Source organism: Odocoileus virginianus, chromosome 7 (assembly GCF_023699985.2).
Source record: "Odocoileus virginianus isolate 20LAN1187 ecotype Illinois chromosome 7, Ovbor_1.2, whole genome shotgun sequence".
NCBI lineage: Eukaryota > Metazoa > Chordata > Mammalia > Artiodactyla > Cervidae > Odocoileus > Odocoileus virginianus.
Genome location: NC_069680.1, coordinates 57861024 through 57882473, shown reverse-complemented (window position 1 = coordinate 57882473; position 21450 = coordinate 57861024). Strand labels below are relative to the sequence as shown.

At 37.6% G+C, this 21450-nt stretch overlaps 1 protein-coding gene across 2 annotated transcripts in view; it reads left to right on the top strand.

Moving 5' to 3' along the window:
• The window catches only part of CTNNA3 (catenin alpha 3), a 1809955-nt gene that overhangs the window by 80696 nt on the left and 1707809 nt on the right, over window positions 1-21450 (top strand). For both annotated transcript variants that reach the window (XM_070470726.1, XM_070470725.1), the window contains exon 3: window positions 9759-9951. In XM_070470726.1, coding sequence (XP_070326827.1) covers window positions 9759-9951 — 193 coding nt within the window. The remainder of the gene's footprint in view (window positions 1-9758; window positions 9952-21450) is intronic.

Below are 21450 nucleotides of genomic sequence, written 5' to 3'. Positions count from 1 at the left end.
TGAAGCATCTATTGCCTATTAAATTGAATATTAACTCTTTCCTTGACTTTCAACACTTTCTGTACTCAAGCTTCAACCTACTTCCTGACCTTATTTCTGGCCCAATTTCCTGTTTTTACCCCTTGGTCTGCCAAACTTGACTATCTGCTACTCTCAGACAAAAGTAATTTCCATCTCTGTTGCTTTGCACATGATCCCTTTACCTGGCTTGACTTCCCTTCTGTCTCTCATACCAGAAGATGCTCTGTCTTTAAAGACTCTTTTTGGAAACACTTCTTAATCCTTATGAATGTTCGTAGTCTCTTTAGCACTTTCCTTTTACTTATAAGTTTAAGCAGCCATTCTGCCTTTTATATTGTAGCTAGTTATGTGTCTTTCTTACTTATATTTCTTTTCTAAATGGCTAGGAGATTGTTTTGGACATAATATGTGCTTAATAAATGTTTATTGGCCAAAAAGATGATAGTATTTGGTTTGGGGAGAGCACTGAATGTTGATCAAAGGATATATATTTTCTAGGTTCTCAACACTTCAATCTTTCCTATTACTTTTGTTAACATAATAAAGGTTGCTTTTGTAGGAAATAAAGAACAGTTGAAATTATTAATGATTTGTAGAAAGGACCCTTCTCCTTAAGACTGGATGATACCTTTTACTTTAAAAATTCACTTGCTTTATAATTCTACAAATTTCCCCAACCCTTCTAATTTCTTTCATAATCCTGTTTGAAGATAAGACTTTTAAACTAATTAACATGGCTTAAAAGTCTTATTTTTTACTTCACCCATTAAAATTAACTTAAGGAAGCAAGGTAGCAAAGAAGGCTCCTATGAGCTATTAGAGAAGGGTTAAAATTCAAAATATTTTATCTAATAAGAAAAGAGATAGCTGTTGACATGGATTTTTATGTTACAGTGATAGTAAAGTTAAAAAAAGCTAGATTAGGAAAGAATATGGTTATAGAATATGAATGTGTTACCCAAGTTGGCACTAGAGAAGACTTTCTACAGTACCATCTGAGATACTAAGGCATTGCACTAATGTGACAAATGAAAATAGATCACAAACCCATGCCATATTCTGTAATGCTCCTATTGCACACTATTGTAAGTCTCTACAGTGGCAGTTGATGATTTAATTCCCTTAGCTGTTGTTCACTCACTAAGTTGTGTCCTACCTTTTGTGACCCCAAGGACTGCAGCACACCAGGCTCCCCTGTCCTTCACGATCTCCCAGAGTTTGTTCAAACTCATGTCCATTGAATTGGTGATTTTATCTCGCCATCTCATCCTCTGCTTCCCCTTTCTCCTTTTGCCTTCAATCTTTCCCAGCATCAGGGTCTTTTCCAATGAACTGGCTCTTTGCATCAGGTGGCCAAAGTATTGGAGCTTCAGCTTCAGCATCAGTCCTTCCAATGAATATTCAGGGTTGATTTCCTTTAGAATTGACTGGTTTGCAGTCCTAGGGACTCTCAAGAGTATTCTCTAGTACCACAGTGCAAAATGATCAATTCTTTGGTGCTCAGCCTTCTTTATGGTCCAACTCTCATGTACATGACTACTGGAAAAACCATAGCTTTGACTAGACGGACCTTTATTGGCAAAGTGATGTCTCTGTTTTGTAATATGCTGTCTAGGTTTGTCATAGCTTTCCTTCCAGGGAGCACATATGTTTAATTTTCATGGCTGCAGTCACTGTCCACAGTGATTTTGGAGCCCAAGAAAATAAAATCTTTCACTGCTTCCACTTTGCCCCTTCTATTTGCCATGAAGTGATGGGACTGGAAGCCATGGTCTTAGTTTTTTTCAGTGTTGAGTTTTAAGCCAGCTTTTTCACGTTCCTCTTTCACCTTCATCAAGAGGCTCTTCAGTTCTTCGCTTTCTGCCATTAGAGTGGTATCATCTGCATATCTGAGGTTGCTGATATTTCTCCCAGCAATCTTGATTCCAGCTTGTGATTCATCTAGGCTAGTATTTTGCATGATGTACTTTGTATATAAGTTAAATAAGCAGCATGACAATATACAGCTTTGTTGTACTCCTTTCCAAATTTTGAACCAGTCCATTGTTCCATGTCCAGTTCTAATTGTTGCTTCTTGACCTGCTTCTAACTGTTGCTTCTTGACCTGCATACAGGTTTCTTAGGAGGAAGGTAAGGTGGTCTGGTATTCCCATCTCTTGAAGAATTTTCCACAGTTTGTTGTGATCCACACAGTCAAAGTTTTGGTGTAGTCAATAAAGCAGAAGTAGATGTTTTTCTGGAACTCTCTTGCTTTTTTGATGATCCAATGGATGTTGGGAATCTGATCTCTGGTTCCTCTGCCTCTTCAAAATGTAATTTGTATGTTTGGAAGTTCTTAGTTCATGTACTGCTGAAGGCTAGCTTGTAGGATTTTGACCATAACTTTATTAGCATGTGAAACTAGAAGTAGTTCAGTTCAGTCGCTCAGTCGTGTCCGACTCTTTGTGACCCCATGAATCGCAGCACGCCAGGTCTCCCTGTCCATCACAAACTCCCGGAGTTTACTCAAACTCATGCCCATCGAGTCGGTGATGCCATCCAGCCATCTCATCCTCTGTCGTTCCCTTCTCCTCCTGCCCCCAATCTCTCCCAGCATCAGGGTCTTTTCCAATGAGTCAACTCTTCGCATGAGGTGGTCAAAGTATTGGAGTTTCAGCTTCAACGTCAGTCCTTCTAATGAACACCCAGGACTGATCTCCTTCAGGATGGACTGGTTGGATGTCCTTGCAGTCCAAGGGACTCTCAAGAGTCTTCTCCAACACCACAGTTCAAAAGCATCAGTTTTTGAAAGCTCAGCTTTCTTCCCTAAGAACAGTTGTACAGTAGTTCAAATATTCTTTAGCATTGCCCTTCTTTGGGATTGGAATGGAAACTGACATTTTCCAGTCCTGTGGCCACTGCTGAATTTTCCAAATTTGCTGACATATTGAGTGCAGCACTTTAACAGCATTATTTTTTAGAATTTGAAATAGTTCAGCTGGAATTCTATCATCTCCATACCTTTGTTCATTGTAATGCTTCCTAAGGCCCACTTGAAGTCACACTCCAGAATATCTGGTTCTAGGTGAGTGATCACACCATTGTGGTTATCCGGGTCATTAAGATCTCTTTGTACAGTTCTTCTGTGTATTCTTGCCATCTCTTGTTAATGTCTTTTGCTTCATTTGGTTAGGTCCTTGCTATTTCTATTCTTTACTGTGTCCATCTTTGTATGAGATGTTCCCTTGGCTTCTCTGATTTTCTTGGAGAGATCTCTAGTCTCTTCCATTCTATTGTTTTCCTCTATTTCTTTTCATTGTTCATTTAAGAAGACCTTCTTATCTCTCCTAGCTATTCTCTGGAACTCAGTATTCAGTTGGGTGTGCATGCGAGCCCAATCACTTCAGTCATGTCTGACTCTTTGCAACACTGTGAACTGGAGCCTGCCAGGCTCCTCTGTCCATTGGGTTTTCTCAAAAAGAATACTGGAGTGGGTTGCCATGTCCTCTTCCAGGGGATCTTTCTGACCCAGGGATTGAACCCATGTCTCCTGTGTCTCCTGCATTGCAGGCCAATTCTTTATTGCTGAACCACCAGGGAAGCCCTCAGTTGGGTATATCTTTCCCTTTCTCCCTTGCCTTTCACTTCTCGTCTTTCCTCAACTATCTGTAAGGCCACCTCAGACAATGACTTTGCTTTCTTGCAATTTTTTTTTTTTTTTTTTACTTTGGGATAGTTTTGAACATTACTTCCTGTACAATGTTATGAACCTCTGTCCATAGATCTTCAGGCACTCTTGTCTACCGGAGCTAATCCCGTGAATCTACTCATCACCTCCACTGTATAATCATAAGGACTTGGACTTGATTTAGGTCATACCTGAATGGTTTAGTGGTTTTCCCTACTTTCTTCAATTTAAGACTGAATCTTGTATTAAGAAGCTGATGATCTGAGCCACAGTCAGCTCCAGGTCTTGTTTGTACTGACTGTATAGAGCTTCTCCATCTTTGGTTGTAAAGAATACAATCAATCTGATTTTAGTGTTGACAATTTTCTGACGTTCATGCATAGAGTCATCTATTGTGTTGTTGGAAAAGGGTGTTTGCTATGGCCAATGTGTTCTCTTTACAAAACTCTGTTAGCCTTTACTCAGCTTCATTCTGTACTCCAAAGCCAAGCTTGCCTATTACTCCAGGCATCTCTTGACTTCCTACTTTTGCATTCCAATCCCCTATGGTGAAAAGGACATCCTTTTTGATATTAGTTCTAGAAGGTCTTGTAGGTCTTTATAGAACTGGTCAACTTCTTTGAGATCAGTGGTTGGGGCATAGACTTGGATTACTGTGATATTGAATGATTTGCCTTGGAAATGAACAGAGATCATTCTGTCATTTTTGAGACTGTGCTCAAGTACTACGTTTCAAACTCTTTTGTAAACTATGAGGACTACTCAGTTTCTTCTGAGGGATTCTTGCCCACAGTAGTAAATATAATGGTCATCTGAATTAAATTCACCCATTCCTGTCCTGATTCCTAAGATGTTGATATTCACTCTTGCCATCTCCTACTTGACCTAACATTCCAGATTCCTATACAATATTGTTTTTTTTTGCAACTCTGGACTTTATTTTCACCATCAGACATATCCACAACTGAGTGCTGTTTCTGCTTTGGCCCAGCTGCTCCATTCTTTCTGGAGCTATTAGTAATTGTCCTCTGCTCTTTCCCTGTAGCATATTGGACACCCTCCCACTTGGGAGGGGGGGTTCATCTTCTGATGTCATATATTTTTTACCTTTTGATAGTGTTAATGGGGCTCTGTGGCAAGGGTAACTGGACTGGTTTGCCATTTCCCTCTCCAGTTGACCACATTTTGTCAGAACTCTTCATTATGACCTGTTCATCTTGGGTAGCCCTGCACAACATGGCTAATAGCTTCACTGAGTTATGCAAGCCCCTTCACAAGGCTGTGTTCCATGAAGGGGTAGTTCCCTAGCATATCAATTTAATTTTCAGTATCTTTGGGGCACCTAGAAAGCATACATGAATTAGGAAAGATTAGAAAACCCTTTTATTTTTTTGTACTCTAAATTTTAATATGTAAGTGTTACACACCATTAAAATACACCTGGTATTATTGAATTATGCATGAGCAGAATGCATAAAGTAAGAAATTTCTTCTTTTTATATTACTAGATATCTCTAATTTAGGACCACATCAGTGGGGAGCTGATCCTGTAGCTATGATGAAGGTGTGTCTATAGCCTAGAACAGATTTATAGACTGAAGAAAAGTGAATAAAACCCAAGTTCTTTAAGAGCTGCACATTGAGGTCAAAGACTTTCCATTTGAGAAGGACTATGTAAGTCTGATAAAGAAGGAAAGGGGTCAGTTTTGCACAGTGGTGAAAACAAAGATTAGCAAGATCTGAACTTGGATCCTACATTAGAATAATCTTTGCTATAAGTTCCAATAAAGTTTTTGTGTTCCTGATTTTGTGCTGGGAAGAAACAAGAATTATTTTACAAAATAGCTTCTGGCTAATTTTTACTGTTTGCTGGTAGAAGAGACAGGAGATATTTTCAGAAAACATACGCACCCTCCAGCCCTTGGTGAGAATCATCTACTTTCAGGGGTCATGGTCACCTATGTGAAAGTGAAAGTTGCTCAGTTGTGTCCAACTCTTGTGACCTGATGGATTATACAGTCCATGGAATTCTCCAGGCCAGAATACTGGAGTGGGTAGCCTTTCCCTTCTCCAGGGGATTTTCCCAACCCAGGGATTGAACCCAGGTCTCCTGCATTGCAGGTGAATTCTTTACTGGCTGAGCCACAAGGGAAGCCCCACGGTCACCTATGATAGTTGATTAGATCCCCATAGGTGATTTGGGGTAAAAAAAAAGTTTTAGCTTTCTATTTTTTCTTTCTTTTCTCAAGGCTTACTACATCATATTTACTTTATGAAATAAAATGAATCATTGAAAGCATCACGACTTTAGTTTAGTCAATATTAAATAACTATATTGGGGTATTTAAAAAGAAGATTTAGGTTAAACTTGAACAACTTGCAAGGTGCAATTGCAATTTTTTTTTTTTTTTTGGATAGAAGCACAATGTTCTTTTCACATTTCCTATGTCTCTGGCATTTATTATAAGGAACAAAGCATTTCTGGAATGCTCATTTTAATTTGAAAGCTCAGGCTATTCTTTGGAAAACATTTGGCACTTGGAGGATCTGAACAATAATAGAGGAATGTTCAGTGGGAAGCGTCATGAACTGTGGCACTTAAAATAAATTCTGAAGGAACATTTTAGACAGTGATACTTATTGTTCATTTTAAACAAAGGTTTTAAGCAAGGTGCTGTAATTTGTCTTAATCTGGACAAGTATCTTTTAACTCTTGATATATAAATTACACTGATAATAGCGAGATACCTGTCTTTTGGAATATGTGAAAACCCGTGTAATAAACCAGACTTATTATCATCTTTACATAATGCATGATAAAGACACGTGGTGCTATTTGACTGCTTGTAGAGCACACAGAATGTGCTTTGCTAATTGACTCCTTCACAGTTAGCTTGGAGGACCCTATGAGCAAGATATAGATAGACCCCAAGAGAACATCTTTGACAAGGATCTCATGGGGCTGGACTAGAAAACACACGTTAAATACCATCCAACACTTGTGTCATGTTTTATGTCTTTAAAAACACTTTACATTATTTAAACATCATATAATCTTACAGGATAGTATGATTATTATCATTTTCCAAGAAAGGAAATAAATGCTTGCTATAAGGAAATCCACTATGGGTTGTGAACATGGGAATAAAGCAAACTAGGATAAAGAAGGGGGTTTGTTGGACAGAGGGGGGAATAAAAGGGCAGATGAAAATTATTTTCATCCACATATTTCCCCCGTAGCTTGTGAGTTCTTTCTCAGTTCAGTTCAGTTCAGTCACTCAGTCATGTCCAGCTCTTTGCGACCCTATGGACTGCAGCACACCTGGCTTCCCTGTCCATCACCAACTCCCTTCTCAGTTCTTGGCTAAGAACTGTGTTGAGTTAGTCAAATAAACAAATATTTAATGCTCTATTAATAATAAACAAGCAAAATTTCCAGGGGCTACAGAGCAGGAAAGATTATGTATAGTCTGTTGAAAAAGATGTGGTACATGATTGTTGAAAGCCTTGGCTCCTTGATGACACGCAAGAGCCTAGCTTTCAACAAGAGTTTCAGGTCTTTTAAAATACTGGATAAAAGTGTCTTTTTTTCTCTACAGTGGGGATCTTCAAGTTTTGCTTATGAAAATGTTAACCATATTTAGTTATTGGGATTCAAGGTTTAATTAAGAAATGGATATTTTTCACAATGTAATTTTGTATAAGGTTTTGTTTCCAAATACAGATACTTAATTTCTGTCTCCAAACAATGCTCTTATCATGAGTTTATTCTTTTTCTCTTTTTAAGTTAATTGCTTGTTTTTATTTTGGTTGCACTGGGTCTTTGTTGCTGCATGTGGGCTTTTGCTAGCTGCAAAGAGCAGGGGCTACTCTCTAGTTGTGGTGTGCAGGCTTCTTGTTTCAGTGGCTCTCTTGTTGTGGAGCATGGGCTCTAGGCACGTGGGCTCAGTTGTGGCTCGTGGGGCCCCAGAATGTGCAGGCTTTGGTAGTTGTGCCGAGGAGGCTCAGTAGTGGTGTATGAGCTCAGTTGCCCTGCAGCATGTAGAATCTTCCTGGACCAGGGATCAAACCTGTGTCCCCTGCATTGGCAGGCAGATTTCTATCCACTGTACCACTTGGGAAGTTTGAGTTTATTCTTATTTTAGCAAATCTACAAAAGTAATAATGCTCATTATTAGCATATTCAGGCAACTTAAAATATAGACATTAAAAAGTTTCTCTGTTCAAAAGAGAAAGATAAATATCATATACTAATGCATACATATGGAATCTAGAAAGATGGTACTAATGAATTTATTTGCAGGGCAGCAATGGGAAACATAGAGAACAGACTTATGGACATCAGGGAGAGGGGAGGAAAGGATGAAATGTATGGAGAGAGTAACATGGAAACCTAAATTACCATATATAAAATAAATCTCCAGTGGGAATTTGCTCTGTGACTGGGGAACCCAAACAGGGCTCTGTATCAACCTAGAGGGGTGGGGTGGGAGGGAGATGGGCGGGAGGTTCAGAGGGAGGGGACACATGTATACCTATGGCTGATTCATGTTGATGTTTGACAGAAAACAGCAAAATTCTGTAAAGCAATTATCCTTCAATTAAAAAATAAGTTAATTAACAAAAAAAGTTCATCTGTTCAACTACTCCATTCATTAAGCCATTTATATAAGAAACACTTATTGAACAACTATTTTATGTTGAAATTGATGCTTGCTCCTTGGAAGAAAAGCTATGACAAACCTAGAGAGTGTATTACAAAGCAGAGACATCACTTTGCTGACAAAGGTCCATATAGTCAAAGCTTTGGTTTTTCCAGGAGTCATGTACGGATGTGAGAGTTGGACCATAAAGAAGGCTGAGCACCAAAGAATTGATGTTTTCAAATTGTGGTGCTGGGGAAGACCACTGAGAGACGTTTGGACAGTTAGGAGATCAAACCAGTCATTCCTAAAGGAAATACACCCTGAATATTCATTGGAAGGACTGATGCTGAAACTGAAGCTTCAATACTTTGGCCACCCAATGCGAAGAGCCGATTAATTGGAAAAGACCTTGATGCTGGGAAAGATTGAGGGCAAGAGGAGAAGGGAATGACAGAAATTGAGATGGTTGGATGACATCACTGACTCAATGGATGTGAGTTTGAGCAAGCTCTGGGAGATAGTGAAGGACAGGGAAGCCTGGTGTGCTGCAGTTCATGGGGTCACAAAGAGTCTGACATGACTTGGTGACTGAACAACAACCACCACCTCAACAACTTTGTGCATTGCTCTGAGTGATGGAGAAAGACACCGCATTTCCTGTTTTCTTGGAGTTTACATTTTGTGTGGGAACGGTGCAATAAACATATATGAACAAAAAATACCAGGCTCTGAAATGTCCTGAAGAAGTATAAAGGGTAGTGAGGGAACAGAGTGGAAGCGGATGAGGACTGGGGTGGTCAGGAAAGACTTCTTGATAGGACACGTTGAGGGGGATCTGAGTGTTGGGGAGGCCAACTGAGTTAGGGGATAGTGTAGGAGAGAGGTAAGAGCTTACAAAAGGCCAGAATGTAGGTCATAGTGAGAACTTGGGTTTTGTCCTCCTTAGATAGCCACTGTTTTACATGTTTCAGAGTGATTCTGCACTGCACCCCCACACACATTAGTAATCTCTTCTTAATCCAAATAGATTACTACCTACTGACTTAACTGTAATTATTTTTCCTCCTTCTTAATATAGATTGCTGGCTACAAAGTGATATAAATAATCATTTGATATATATATGTATATATCAAATAATATATATGTGTATATTATATATAGTATATTTTACATTGTTCCAATAGTAAGACTTGATGAGATTCCTTCCTTCCTTCCTTTCTTTCTTCCTACCTTTAGTTGGGAAGTCCGTAGTAGCTGATAATATTGCTATTGGTGACTTGACTTGACTTTTGGGAATGTACTAGTAGTATTGGGAATGAATCATGTTATTATGAAATACTTCTTTTTGTTTTGGTCTATAATATCCCGAGACTGTTCCTCTTGCAATTTGTCTGACGAGTGACTTGTGTTTTTCCAATTTTAGGTTACTACACTTGTAAATTGTCCCCAGAATCCTTCCAACAGGAAAAAAGGACGTTCAAAAAGGGCCAGAGTCCTTCTAGCTTCTGTGGAGGAAGCAACTTGGAATTTATTAGACAAGGGAGAGAAGATTGCTCAGGAAGCCACAGTTTTAAAGGAAGAACTTACTGGGGCACTTGAGGAAGTTCGCAAAGAAAGTGAGTACTCTAGTCCTGGTTGGAAGCAACTGCATATCCTTATGGGATTAGGTACTGAATTAGATTTGAATGTTGTGTTTTAGTTGATTAGAGTTTAATTAGCCTTTTGGTGAGCTCTGAGGAGCTAACTGTGGAAGAGAGAGTGGCTCATTAGGCAGCTCCAAGGCTCAGAGCCCCACTCCTGATTCTTCCTTTATTTGTTCTCCTCACACCATAGTTTAGCCATAATAAACAGAGAAATGTACACTTTTTGTCATGAAATGAGAAATGACTAATGAAGCTGAAGACATCTTTTCCCATACATAAAAAAATTGTCAGTTCCCTTGTAAACAATTGGAGATAGAAGTTTCAGACCTGGCCACCTTAGAGGTATATTTTTCATGTTTCTGGAGGTTTATATTTCCTAAACATAAAAAATTGTTTTGCATAAACTATGCATAACTCACATTGTTGCTGTGTTACTCGTGCACAATGAGGGGAAATGTAGTGGGAATGATAAATCAGGAGCTTGATATGAACATAGGCACACTACTATATATAAGACAGGTAACCAACAAGGACCTACTGCACAGCACAGGGAACTCTACTCAATATTCTATGATAACCTATATGAGGAAAGAATCTAGAAAAGAATGAATATATGTATATGTATAACCGAATCACCTTGCTGGACACCTGAAATAAACACAACACTGTAAATCAACTATCCTCCAGTTAAAAAACCACACACACAAAATTACATACTAAAAACATGTATTTCACCTTTTGATATTTTGAATAGTTTTTTTTTTAAACATTTTTATTTATTTTCAATTGAAGGATAATTGCTTTACAATATTGTCAGTTTCTGCCATAAATCAACATGAATCAGCCAAAGGTATACATACCTCTCCCTCTTGGAACTCCCTCCCACCTCCCACCCCATCCCACCCCCCTAGGTTGTCACAGAGCACTGATTTGAGCTCCCTGAGTCATATAGAAAATTGCCACTGGCTATCTATTTTACATATTGTAGTGTATATATTTCCTTGAATAGTTTTATAATGAATGTATCATTAGCAGGCTATTTTATAAAGAACTGAACAATACTCTTCTAGTTAGTGGATTGATTTTATATATCAACTTGCCGTTAGGAGCTATTTTGAGATCACAAAGAAGCAAATTTTCCTGTTCAGCTTCTTAAAAGAGACCAGAGGGTATTCATATATATCCCTCTCCCCATCCCAAACATAATTTTAAGAAGATCAGGGAATTTTTACTAATTAAATACTTAAAATGAATAATTAACCACAATAAACTTTAGGTCAAATACAATTTTTTTGGTTATATATGTTACATGTGTGCATGCTGTTGCTTCAATTGTGTTCAACTCTTTACAAATCTATGGACCATAGCCTGCCAGGCTCCTCTGTTCATGGGTTTCTCCAGGCAAGAATAGTGGAGTGGGTTGCCATGCCCTCCTCCAGGAGATCTTCCCTACCCTGGGATCTAACCTGTATCTCTTATATCTCCTGCATTGCCATGCAGGTTTTTTTTTTTTTTTTTTTTTTACCTCTAGTGCCACCTGGGAAACCCATATATATTTATATATGATTTATATATTAAAGGGATTCTTTGGAAAATATATAAAAAACATAATGCCTAAGATAATTTGAAATAAATTCATCATTCCTCCTTGCTCCCTACCACCTCAAACCCATTTTTTCTCCTGTCTTCTCTGCCATGGTATCGTCATCCACTTGGTTACCAAATCAGTTAGACTTTTTGTTTTTATTCTACCCCTCTCATCCAATTAGTCTCCAAGTTTAACAAATTCTTTTGTTTCTTAGATCTGTTCTCTCTTCTCCATTGTTAATGTTGCCTTCTGAATTTTGGATTACTGCCTTAGCTTTGCTTGATACCAAAGCCAAATGTGTTTTTTAAAAATTAAAATATACTTCATTGTAGATTTGTTTTGCATTTCTCTAATAATGAGTGATGTTGAGCATCTTTTCATGTGCTCAAATCCGGTGCTTTGTGACTACCTAGAATGGTGGGATGGTATGGGAGGTGGGAGGGAGATTCAAGGAGAGGACATATGTATACCTATGGCTGATTCATGTTGATGTGTGGCAGAAACCAACACAATATTGTAAAGCAATTATCCTTCAATTAAGAACAATAAATTAAAAAGTGAGAATATACTTATTTTACTTCCCTGCTTAAAATCCTTTTAGTAACTTTTGAAGGATTAGGGATTATCTCTCTGGATAAAGTTCAAACTTTTAATCTCAGCTCCTACAACGTTCCATAGTTTGGCTTCTACCACTCTCTCCTTTCTCTTTTTATTTTTTGGCTGTACAGTAGCATGGCATGTGGGATCTTAGTTCCTCGGTTAGGGATTGAACCTGTGCCCCCTGCAGTGGAAGCACAGAATTTTAACCACTGGACCACCAGAGAAATCTTTAGACTCAACTTCCTAAAGGTGGCAAGCACCATGTTTATTTGACACATAACAGACACCTGATAAATGTTTGTTAAATAAAAAAAGAACCTAAGCATCGTTTTTTTTCTGTAGGATTTTATTTAATTTATTTTTTCCCCTTTATTTTTATTACTAAGCATCATTTTATGTTATAAAAATTTATAATTATTTTTGCCTGTTTTTATGAAAAAATTTCTTTCATAGTTATGGTTTCTTTGCTAAGTGTTTGGAAAGAATATGAACCCTATTTGGTACTCTTTCTCTCAGAAAATGTGATATATTTGCCACCATAGTAAATCACCTGGCACTAAATATGTAAGACTTTGGTCTTTCTTAGAAGAGAATAATAATTGTAATAATTGTTAAGAAATGGTATTTGCTTTTTAAAGAAACAGTAATCAACACTTTTAGCTCAACAAAAGTAAATTATTTTAAGGAAAAGTTGTCAAAGAGAAGTCTCTTTGGATTCTAGAATTATGCAATGTATCCCTCACTGTGTTCTGCTATAATGTGTGAAATACATATACATGGCATATGCTATATACACAACAAATACATTTGGTTAAAGATCACCAAGTGCTTTATACTCCTAATCTTTTTGACCAACTGCCAAATTGAATTATTGCCACTAGTGTGTAGGAGGAAGGCAGTGAAATGGCAAATGGTTCTGGAATTTGGGGAATGGCCAATGCTTATCTTGTGGATAGCAGAGATAGTGACAGTGAGAGCACTGTTCTCTAAAACTTGGAGGGAATTTTAGCTCAGTGGTGGAGTTGAAGTATCAGGAGAATGAGTTCTGATCCAAGTAACTCTGTATAATACTAGAAACATATTTTAAAAATTTCCTGCTTTCGTTTTTTTTCTTTTTTTTTTTTTGAGGGCTTTGTCTAGTGACATAATGTGAAGGAGTTTTGAAGAGCAAATGATAAGTGTAATGCTTTTGAAAGAGGGAAGAATATTGTAAGTAGAGGATATTTTTATCTATACTTCAAGAAGAATTCTGACACTCATTTAAAATTTTTTTCTAATAAAAACATAGTATAATTTACATAGCCTTGTTATAGGAGTCTCTTTTATTCTGTTTTACTGCCCTCTGTGGCTTTAGCTAGACAGTTGAAGTGATAAATAAAATGGGCATTTGGTTACCTAAAGAAGCTGCTTGTAGAAGATAGTATATGGATAGTATTGGGGGTGAATGGTGAAAGGAAAGGTGACACTGTCAAGATCCAGAAACTGTGGTCCATGTACTGATTATATATGGTCACTCATAACCTAATAGATCTTTTACAATGGTAAAGTATTAAATCTGGTATTAAATAGTTTTAGAATGTTCACATAACAGTTACCTAGGAATTAGCTAGGAATTGTTTATAATGTCTGGATTACCTTTTTTGCCTGTAGCCTGTTTGCTCCTTCTGTGTACCCTTTGCTCTTCTACAACAGACATTGTTTGTAAGTCATACAATTGGTTGTATAATATTTAAGGATTTTTAGTGGTTTATTAATAATGACATATGTACAAAAAAAATGTTGTCAAACAACTCAGTATATTTTTATTGTGAATATATGAATGTAACCTCACCTAGATCAATAATAGAACAATAATAGAACAATAGAATATATAGAATTACAGAATAGAATATGTAGAATAACAATAAATAACAATAGAAATATATAGAAATAAATAAATAGCAATAGAATAAATAGAATAACAATAATAGATGAATACAATCAAAAATAGAACAATACTAGAACCCTAGAAGCATACCCTGTGTCAGTTACTACTCTCACCACACAGGTTACCATTATCCTGCTCATTACATAGAGTAGTTTTTTTTCCCCCCTCTTTTTGAACTTTGTATAAGTAGGATCATACAGTATGTAGCCTCCTGAGTATGGCTCCTTTTGCTCAATGTTATCTTTGTGAGGCCTTGCCATATAGTAGTTCGTTTGTTTCTGTTGTTGAATGTGTGTGTCCTAAGTCACTTCAGTTGTGTCTGACTCTTTGTGATGCTGTGGACTGTAGCCTGCCAGGCTCCTCTGTTCATGAGATTCTCCAGGTGTCAATACTTGAGGGGGTTGCCGTGCTCTCTTCTGGGGGAATCTTCCTGACCCAGGGATTGTACCCAGGTCTCCTGTGTCTCCTGCATTGGCACGTGGTTTCTTTACCACTGGTGCCACCTGGGAAGCCCCTTCATTGTCTAACAGTCCATAATTATTTATCCACTCTATTGCTGATGAATGTTTGAGTTGTTTCCAGTTTTTGGCTTTAATGTACATTCCTCTTATGTACATATCTGTGTATTACTTATGGTGCATGAATGTAGACATCCTGTTGGGTTTATACCTAGGAAGGAAATTGCTGGGTCATAAGGTAAACATTCAGCTTTAATAGATATTACCAAACAATTTTCCAGGCTGGATTTTCCAATTGACATACTCATCAGTAATGTATAAGAATTCTAGTTGTTTTACATTCTTACTAACTTGGTGTTAACAAGTCTCAGTGCTTTAAATTCAAATATATATAGTGGTATCCCATTGTCATTTTTCTTTATTTTACTTTTTAATTAAAAATATATGAGTATAATTGAACAATGGACTGGTTCAAAATTGAGAAAGGAGTATGTCAAGGCTGTGTATTGTCACCCTTCTTATTTAACTTATATGCAGAGTACATCATGCAAAATGCTGGGCTGGATGAATCACAAGCTGGAATCAAGATTGCTGGGAGAAATATCAACAACTTCAGACATGCAGATGATACCACTCTAATGTCAGAAATTGAAGAGGAACTAAAGAGCCTCTTGATGAGCGTGAAAGAGGAGAGTGAAAAAGCTGTCTTAAACCTCAACATTCAAAAAATGAAGATCATAGCTCCCAGTCCCATCACTTCATGGCAAATAGAAGGGGAGAAAGTGGAAACAGTGACCGATTTTATTTTCTTGGGCTCCAAAATCACTGTGGATGGTGACTGCAGCCATGAAATTAAAAGATTCTTGCTCCTCAGAAGGAAAGCTATGACAAACCTAGGCAGCATATTAAAAAGCAGAGACATCACTTTGTCGACAAAGGTCTAGATAGTCAAATCTATGGCTTTTCCAGGTGTCATGTATGAATGTGAGAGTTGGACCATAAAGAAGGTGGAATACTGAAGAAATGGTGCTGTGAACTCTGGTGCTGGAGAAGACTCTTGAGAGACCCTTGGATGGCAAGGAGATAAAATCAGTAAATCCTAAAGAAAATCAACCCTGAATATTCATTGGAAGAACTGATGCTGAAGCTGAAGCTCTAATACTTTGGCCACCTGATGTGAAGAGCCGACTCATTGGAAAAGACCCTGATGCTAGGAAAAATTGAGGGCAGGAGGAGAAGGGGTCAACAGAGGATGAGATGGTTGAATGGTATCACTGACTCATGTCCCCAGCAGCAGTATAGGAGGGTTCCTTTTTCTCCACACCCTCTCCAGCATCTGTTGACGTTCTAATGGTGGCCATTCTGACCTGTGTTATGTGATAACTTATTCTACTTTTGATTCGCATTTCTCTAATAATTAGTGATGTTGAGTGTCTTTTCATGTGCTTATTGGCCAGCTATATGTTTTCTCTGGAGAATGTCTGTTTAAATCTTCTGCCATTTTTTTGACTGGATGGTATTTTTGTTGTTGTTGTTATTGTGTTTTGTAAGTTGTTTGTATCATTTGGAAACTAATTCCTTGTTGATTGCATTGTTTGCAAATATTTTTCCCCAGTCTGTAGGTTCTCTTTTCTTTTTGTTGATGATTTCCTTTGTTGTGCAAAAGCTTATGTTTGATTATGTCCCATTTGTTTATTTTTACTTTTATTTCTATTGCCTTGAAAGAGTCATTGTAGTTTAAATTTGTTCTTCATATGAGATTTTAGTTGTGATATTAAAAAGTCTTCTCCCTTTATTTAAGCGTTTTTGTTATTTATAAGTAGTTTTGATAAATTCAGGTTAATCATTTTATTCCCTTATGGGTAGAGACTTTTGTTTTGTTTAAAAAATTTGCCTATTACAAAGTCAGGCGGATATCCTCATGTGTCGTCATCTAGAGGCTTTATTGTTTTACCTGTACAATCTACCTGGATATACATTTTATAAATGGTGTGATTTAGGGGTCATAATTCACTTTTTAATATGAGAATACAATTAATCCAATATAATATAGATGCATATAGAAGTTTAATGGTTCCCATACCATTTATTGAAAAAAAACCTTCACAATCCTAATCTTTCTCAACTGAGTCATTTTTGCACCTTTGTTGAAAACTAGTTGACCATCTCTGTGTGAGTCTACTTTGGAACTCTCTTCTGTTCCATTGATTCACATATCAATCCTTATGGCAGTAATACATTGTTTTGATTACTGTATACCAGAGTAAGTTTTGAAATCAAAATTATCTTCATCTGGTTATACTAGGTCCCATGCATATCCATAAAAATCATGGAAATTTTTATAAAACAAGCCTGCTTAGATTTTGATTGGGAGTAAGTTGGGCCTATCGATCAGTTTGTGCTGAGTTATTTCAATATTTATGAGTCTTCTGATTCAAAACATGTAACTCATTTTTGAAAATGATATTTAAATGATACTTTAAAACATTTTAATTTTAAATCTACCTTCAAATTCATCACACTTCCCCCCCTGCCATCTTCAGTATATTTTTAAGTCCATCCAGTAAAATTTTCACTTCAGATATTATGCATTTTTATTTCTTTAATTTTCATTTGTTTTTTAAAAATAGTTTTCATTTCTGTGAAAATAGAAATAGAAACAATTTTCTATAATTTCTTTCCAAATTCTAGTTCCCTGCTGAAATTTTGTCTTGCCATTACTTTTCTTGAACATTTCCTTTAAAGTTAATTTCTGTACCTAACGTTTTCAATATGTGGGTCTCCTATAGGTTTGTTTCTATTGTCTGTTTTTTCCTTTTGATTTTTAAAGTAACTGATTTTGTTTACTGTTGTCTTGGATAGTTTTTGATCAAATGCTTGGCATCATGAATGAAAAATTTAAAATTTAATTTTTAAAGATTATTCTATCTCTAGTTAGTCTTTGGGCTTCCCAGGTGGCCTAGTGGTAAAGAATCTGCCAGCCAATGCAGGAGACACAAGAGATGTGAGTTTGATCCCTGGGTTTGGAGGATCCCCTGGAGAAGGAAATGGCAACCCACTCCTATATTCTTGTCTGGAGAATTTGCATGGACAGAAGAACCTGGTGGTCTACAGTCCAAGGGTCCTGGTGGTCTACAGTACACAAAGAGTGGGACACAACTGAGTGACTGAGCACACACAGCTAGCTGTTCCTCTTGGATGTAGCAACTGAGTTCTTGATTGAAAGTATAGGATATTTAGCAGGACATTTCATCTTAGGCAGTCTCAGAGCTCCATTTTTTTTCTCCCTCACTTCCTCAATTCTCAGTTGGTAAAGAATCCGCCTGCAATGCAGAAGACTCAGGTTTGATTCCTTGGTCAGGAAGATCCGCTGGAGAAGGAACAGGCTACCCACTTCACTATTCTGGCCTGGAGAATTCCAAGGATGTATAATTGATGAGTTCGTAAAGAGTTCTACATGACTGAGCAACTTTCCCTTTCACTTCACTTCCTCAAGGAGGACAAAATTGTTTGCTTTATATCTCATTCTCTCAGCTGCCATTTTTTTTTTTTTGCGGGGTGGGGGGCTTCTCTCTTATTCAGTCACTCTGCTGTTTGGTTTCCTATAATCATATACAAAAAGTTAGCTTCAAGTGGTTTTAGGATCTAAATATTAAGACAAAAATTAAAAACTCAGTGAAAATTAAGGGTGAATATTTGAAAGGCTTTGGATGATCAAAAGGATTTATTAATCATGAAACGATTTTAAAGAAAAGACTGATACATTTTATTGTATCAAAATTAAGAGCTTTATTTTTTTATTTTTTTAAAATTTTTAAATTTTTTCCATTTATTTTTATTAGTTGGAGGCTAATTACTTTACACTATTATAGTGGTTTTTGTCATACATTGACATGAATCAGCCATGGATTTACATGTGTTCCCCATCCCATTCCCCCCTCCCACCTCCCTCTCCACCCGATCCCTCTCGGTCTTCCCAGTGCACCAGGCCCAAGCACTTGTCTCATTTTGTAAAAAAATTGTTTATTTATTTATCTGCATGGGTCTCAGCCAAAGAATGTTCAAACTACCACACAATTGCACTCATCTCACATGCTAGCAAAGTAATGCTCAAAATTCCCCAAGCTAGGCTTCAATAGTATGTGAACTATGAACTTCCAGATGTTCAAGCTGGATTTAGAAAAGGCAGAGGAACCAAAGGTCAAATTGCCAACATCCATTGGATCATAGAAAAAGCAAGAGAATTCCTGAAAAACATCTACTTCTATTTCATTGACTATGCTAAAGCCTTTGACTGTGTGGATCACAACAAACTGTGGAAAATTCTTCGAGAGATAGGAATACCAGACCACCTGACCTGTCTCCTGTGAAACCTGTATGCTTGTCAAGAAACAACAGTTATAACCACACATGGGACAATGAACTGCTTCCAAATTGGAAAAGGAGGACGTCAAGGCTGCAAATTGTTACCCTGCTTATTTAACTTATACTCAGAGTACATCATGTGAAATGCCAGGATGGATGAAGCACAAGCCAGAATCAAGATTGCAGGGGAAATATCAATAACCTCAGATATGCAGATGACACCACCCTTATGGCAGAAAGTGAAGAGGAACTAAAGAACCTCTTGATGAGGGTGAAAGAAGAGAGTGAAAAAGCTGCTTTAAAACTCAACATTCAGAAAACCGTGATAATGGCATCCGGTCCCATCACTTCATGGCAAATCGATGGGGAAGCAAAGGAAACAGTGACAGACTCAGTTTTCTGGGCTCCAAGATCACTGCAGATGGTGACTGCAGCCAGGAAATTAAAAGACACTTGCTTTTTGGAAGAAAAGCTATGACCAACCTAGACAGCATATTAAAAAGCAGAGATATGACTTTGCCAACAAAGGTCCATCTAGTCAAAGCTATGGTTTTTCCAGAAGTCATGTATGGATATGAGAGTTGGATCATAAAGAAGGCTGAGCACTGGAGAATTGATGCTTCCGAACTGTGATGTTGGAGATGACTCTTGAGACTCCCATGGACTGCAAGGAGATCAAGCCAGTCAATCCTAAAGGGAATCAGTCCTGAATATTCATTGGAAGGATTGATGCTGAAGCTGAAGCTCCAGTACTTTGGCCCCTGATGTGAAGAGCTGATCCTGATGTGAAGAGCTGACTGGTTGGAAAAGATCCTGATGTTGGGAAAGATTGAAGGCAAGGAAGAGATGGGGATGACAGAGGAAGAGTTGGTTGGATAGCATCACTGACTCAATGGACATGAGTTTGAGCAAGCTTCAGGAGATGGTGAAGGACAGGGAAGCCTGGTGTGTTGCAGTCCATGGGTGGCAAAGAATTGGACTCAACTGAGTGATTGAACAACATGGGTCTTAGTTGCTGCATGCTGGATTTCTCCTTGCAGTGCCTGGGCTTAGTTGCCCTGAAGAATATGGGAATCTTAGTTCCCCTACCAGGGACCAAACCCAGGTGCCCTGCATTGGAAGGTGGATTCTTAACCACTGGACCACCAGGGAAGTCTCTGAGAACTTTCTTACATCATAAAATTTTTAAGGAAAATGAGAAGGCAATCTAGGAAAGATATTGGCATAAACACTACACATTAATAACAAGAACACATAGGTATAGGTTATAGGTTTAGTCGCTAAGTTGTGTCCGACTCTTGCGACCCCATGGACTGTAGCCTGCCACGCTTGTCTGTCCATGGGATTCTCCAGGCAAGAATACTGGAGTGGGTTGCCTTTTCCTTCTCCAGGGGATCTTCTCAACCGAGGAATTGAACCCAGGTCTCCTGAATACAGGCAGATTTTTTACCAATTGAGCTACAAGAACACATAAGGAACTCATAAATCAATAAGCAAAGGAAAAATGAGCATGAAAGATTTTTACAAAAGAAAAACCAACACCATCAAAAATCAAAACCAACACCAACAAAAATAAAAAAGAGATGTTCAATCACACTGATGATAGGGAGATGCAAATAATATTCCATTTTATGCAATTCAATTGGTAAAAATTTAAAAGTCTAATATGTTAGACATTGAAGCAATAGGATTTTATATGTTGCCTGTGGGAATGTAAAATTGATGCAATTATTTCAAAACACAGTTTTGGTATGTCACTTTTGTCAAATGCCAAAGTTCCATATACATGTGTTTCTGGACTCAATTATATTTCTGGTGGTGTTGGTGTGTAAAAATGCAGTTGTCTTTTAAAGATTGGTACTTCTTGAGATATTATCTTTGAAATGAAATATTTGGACAGTAATTTTAAAAAGAGGGAAACCTTTGAGCCATGCAAACACATATGGTCTGTTTCTTTTGTATCCTTATGATGGTAAGATTATGGTACTTTATTTGGCTTATGTTAGAAGCAAATTTTACAAAAGTGACCCAGTATATGGCGTGCTGTTCATACATAAAATTGCAAAGAACAAAGAACTGTTTTGATAGAGAAATACATACTTCATATTAATAAACATTTAGGGAAATATGCTCTTCTAGGGGGCTTCCCTGGTGGCTCAGTGGGTAGAGTCCACCTGCAATGCAGGTTCCACAGGCAGATGCGGGTTCGATCCCTGGGTCAGGAAGATCCCCTGGAGGAGAACATGGCAACCCACTCCATTATTCTTGCCTGGAGAATCCCATAGGCAGAGTAGCCTGGTGTGCTACAGTTCATAGGGTTGCATAGAGTTGGACATGACTGGTGACTGAGCATGCATGCACACAAGCTGTTCTCAGATATCTAATTCTAAAGATGCTGCTTTTTCTAATATGAAGAAAGGTATGTATGGTGATGCATGGTCTATTGTAGTGACTGGGATAATTATACTTTGAAGTTTTGTTAATGTCATGAAATATCATAATAAGTCCTTGAGATAAACAAGAAAGATATTGAT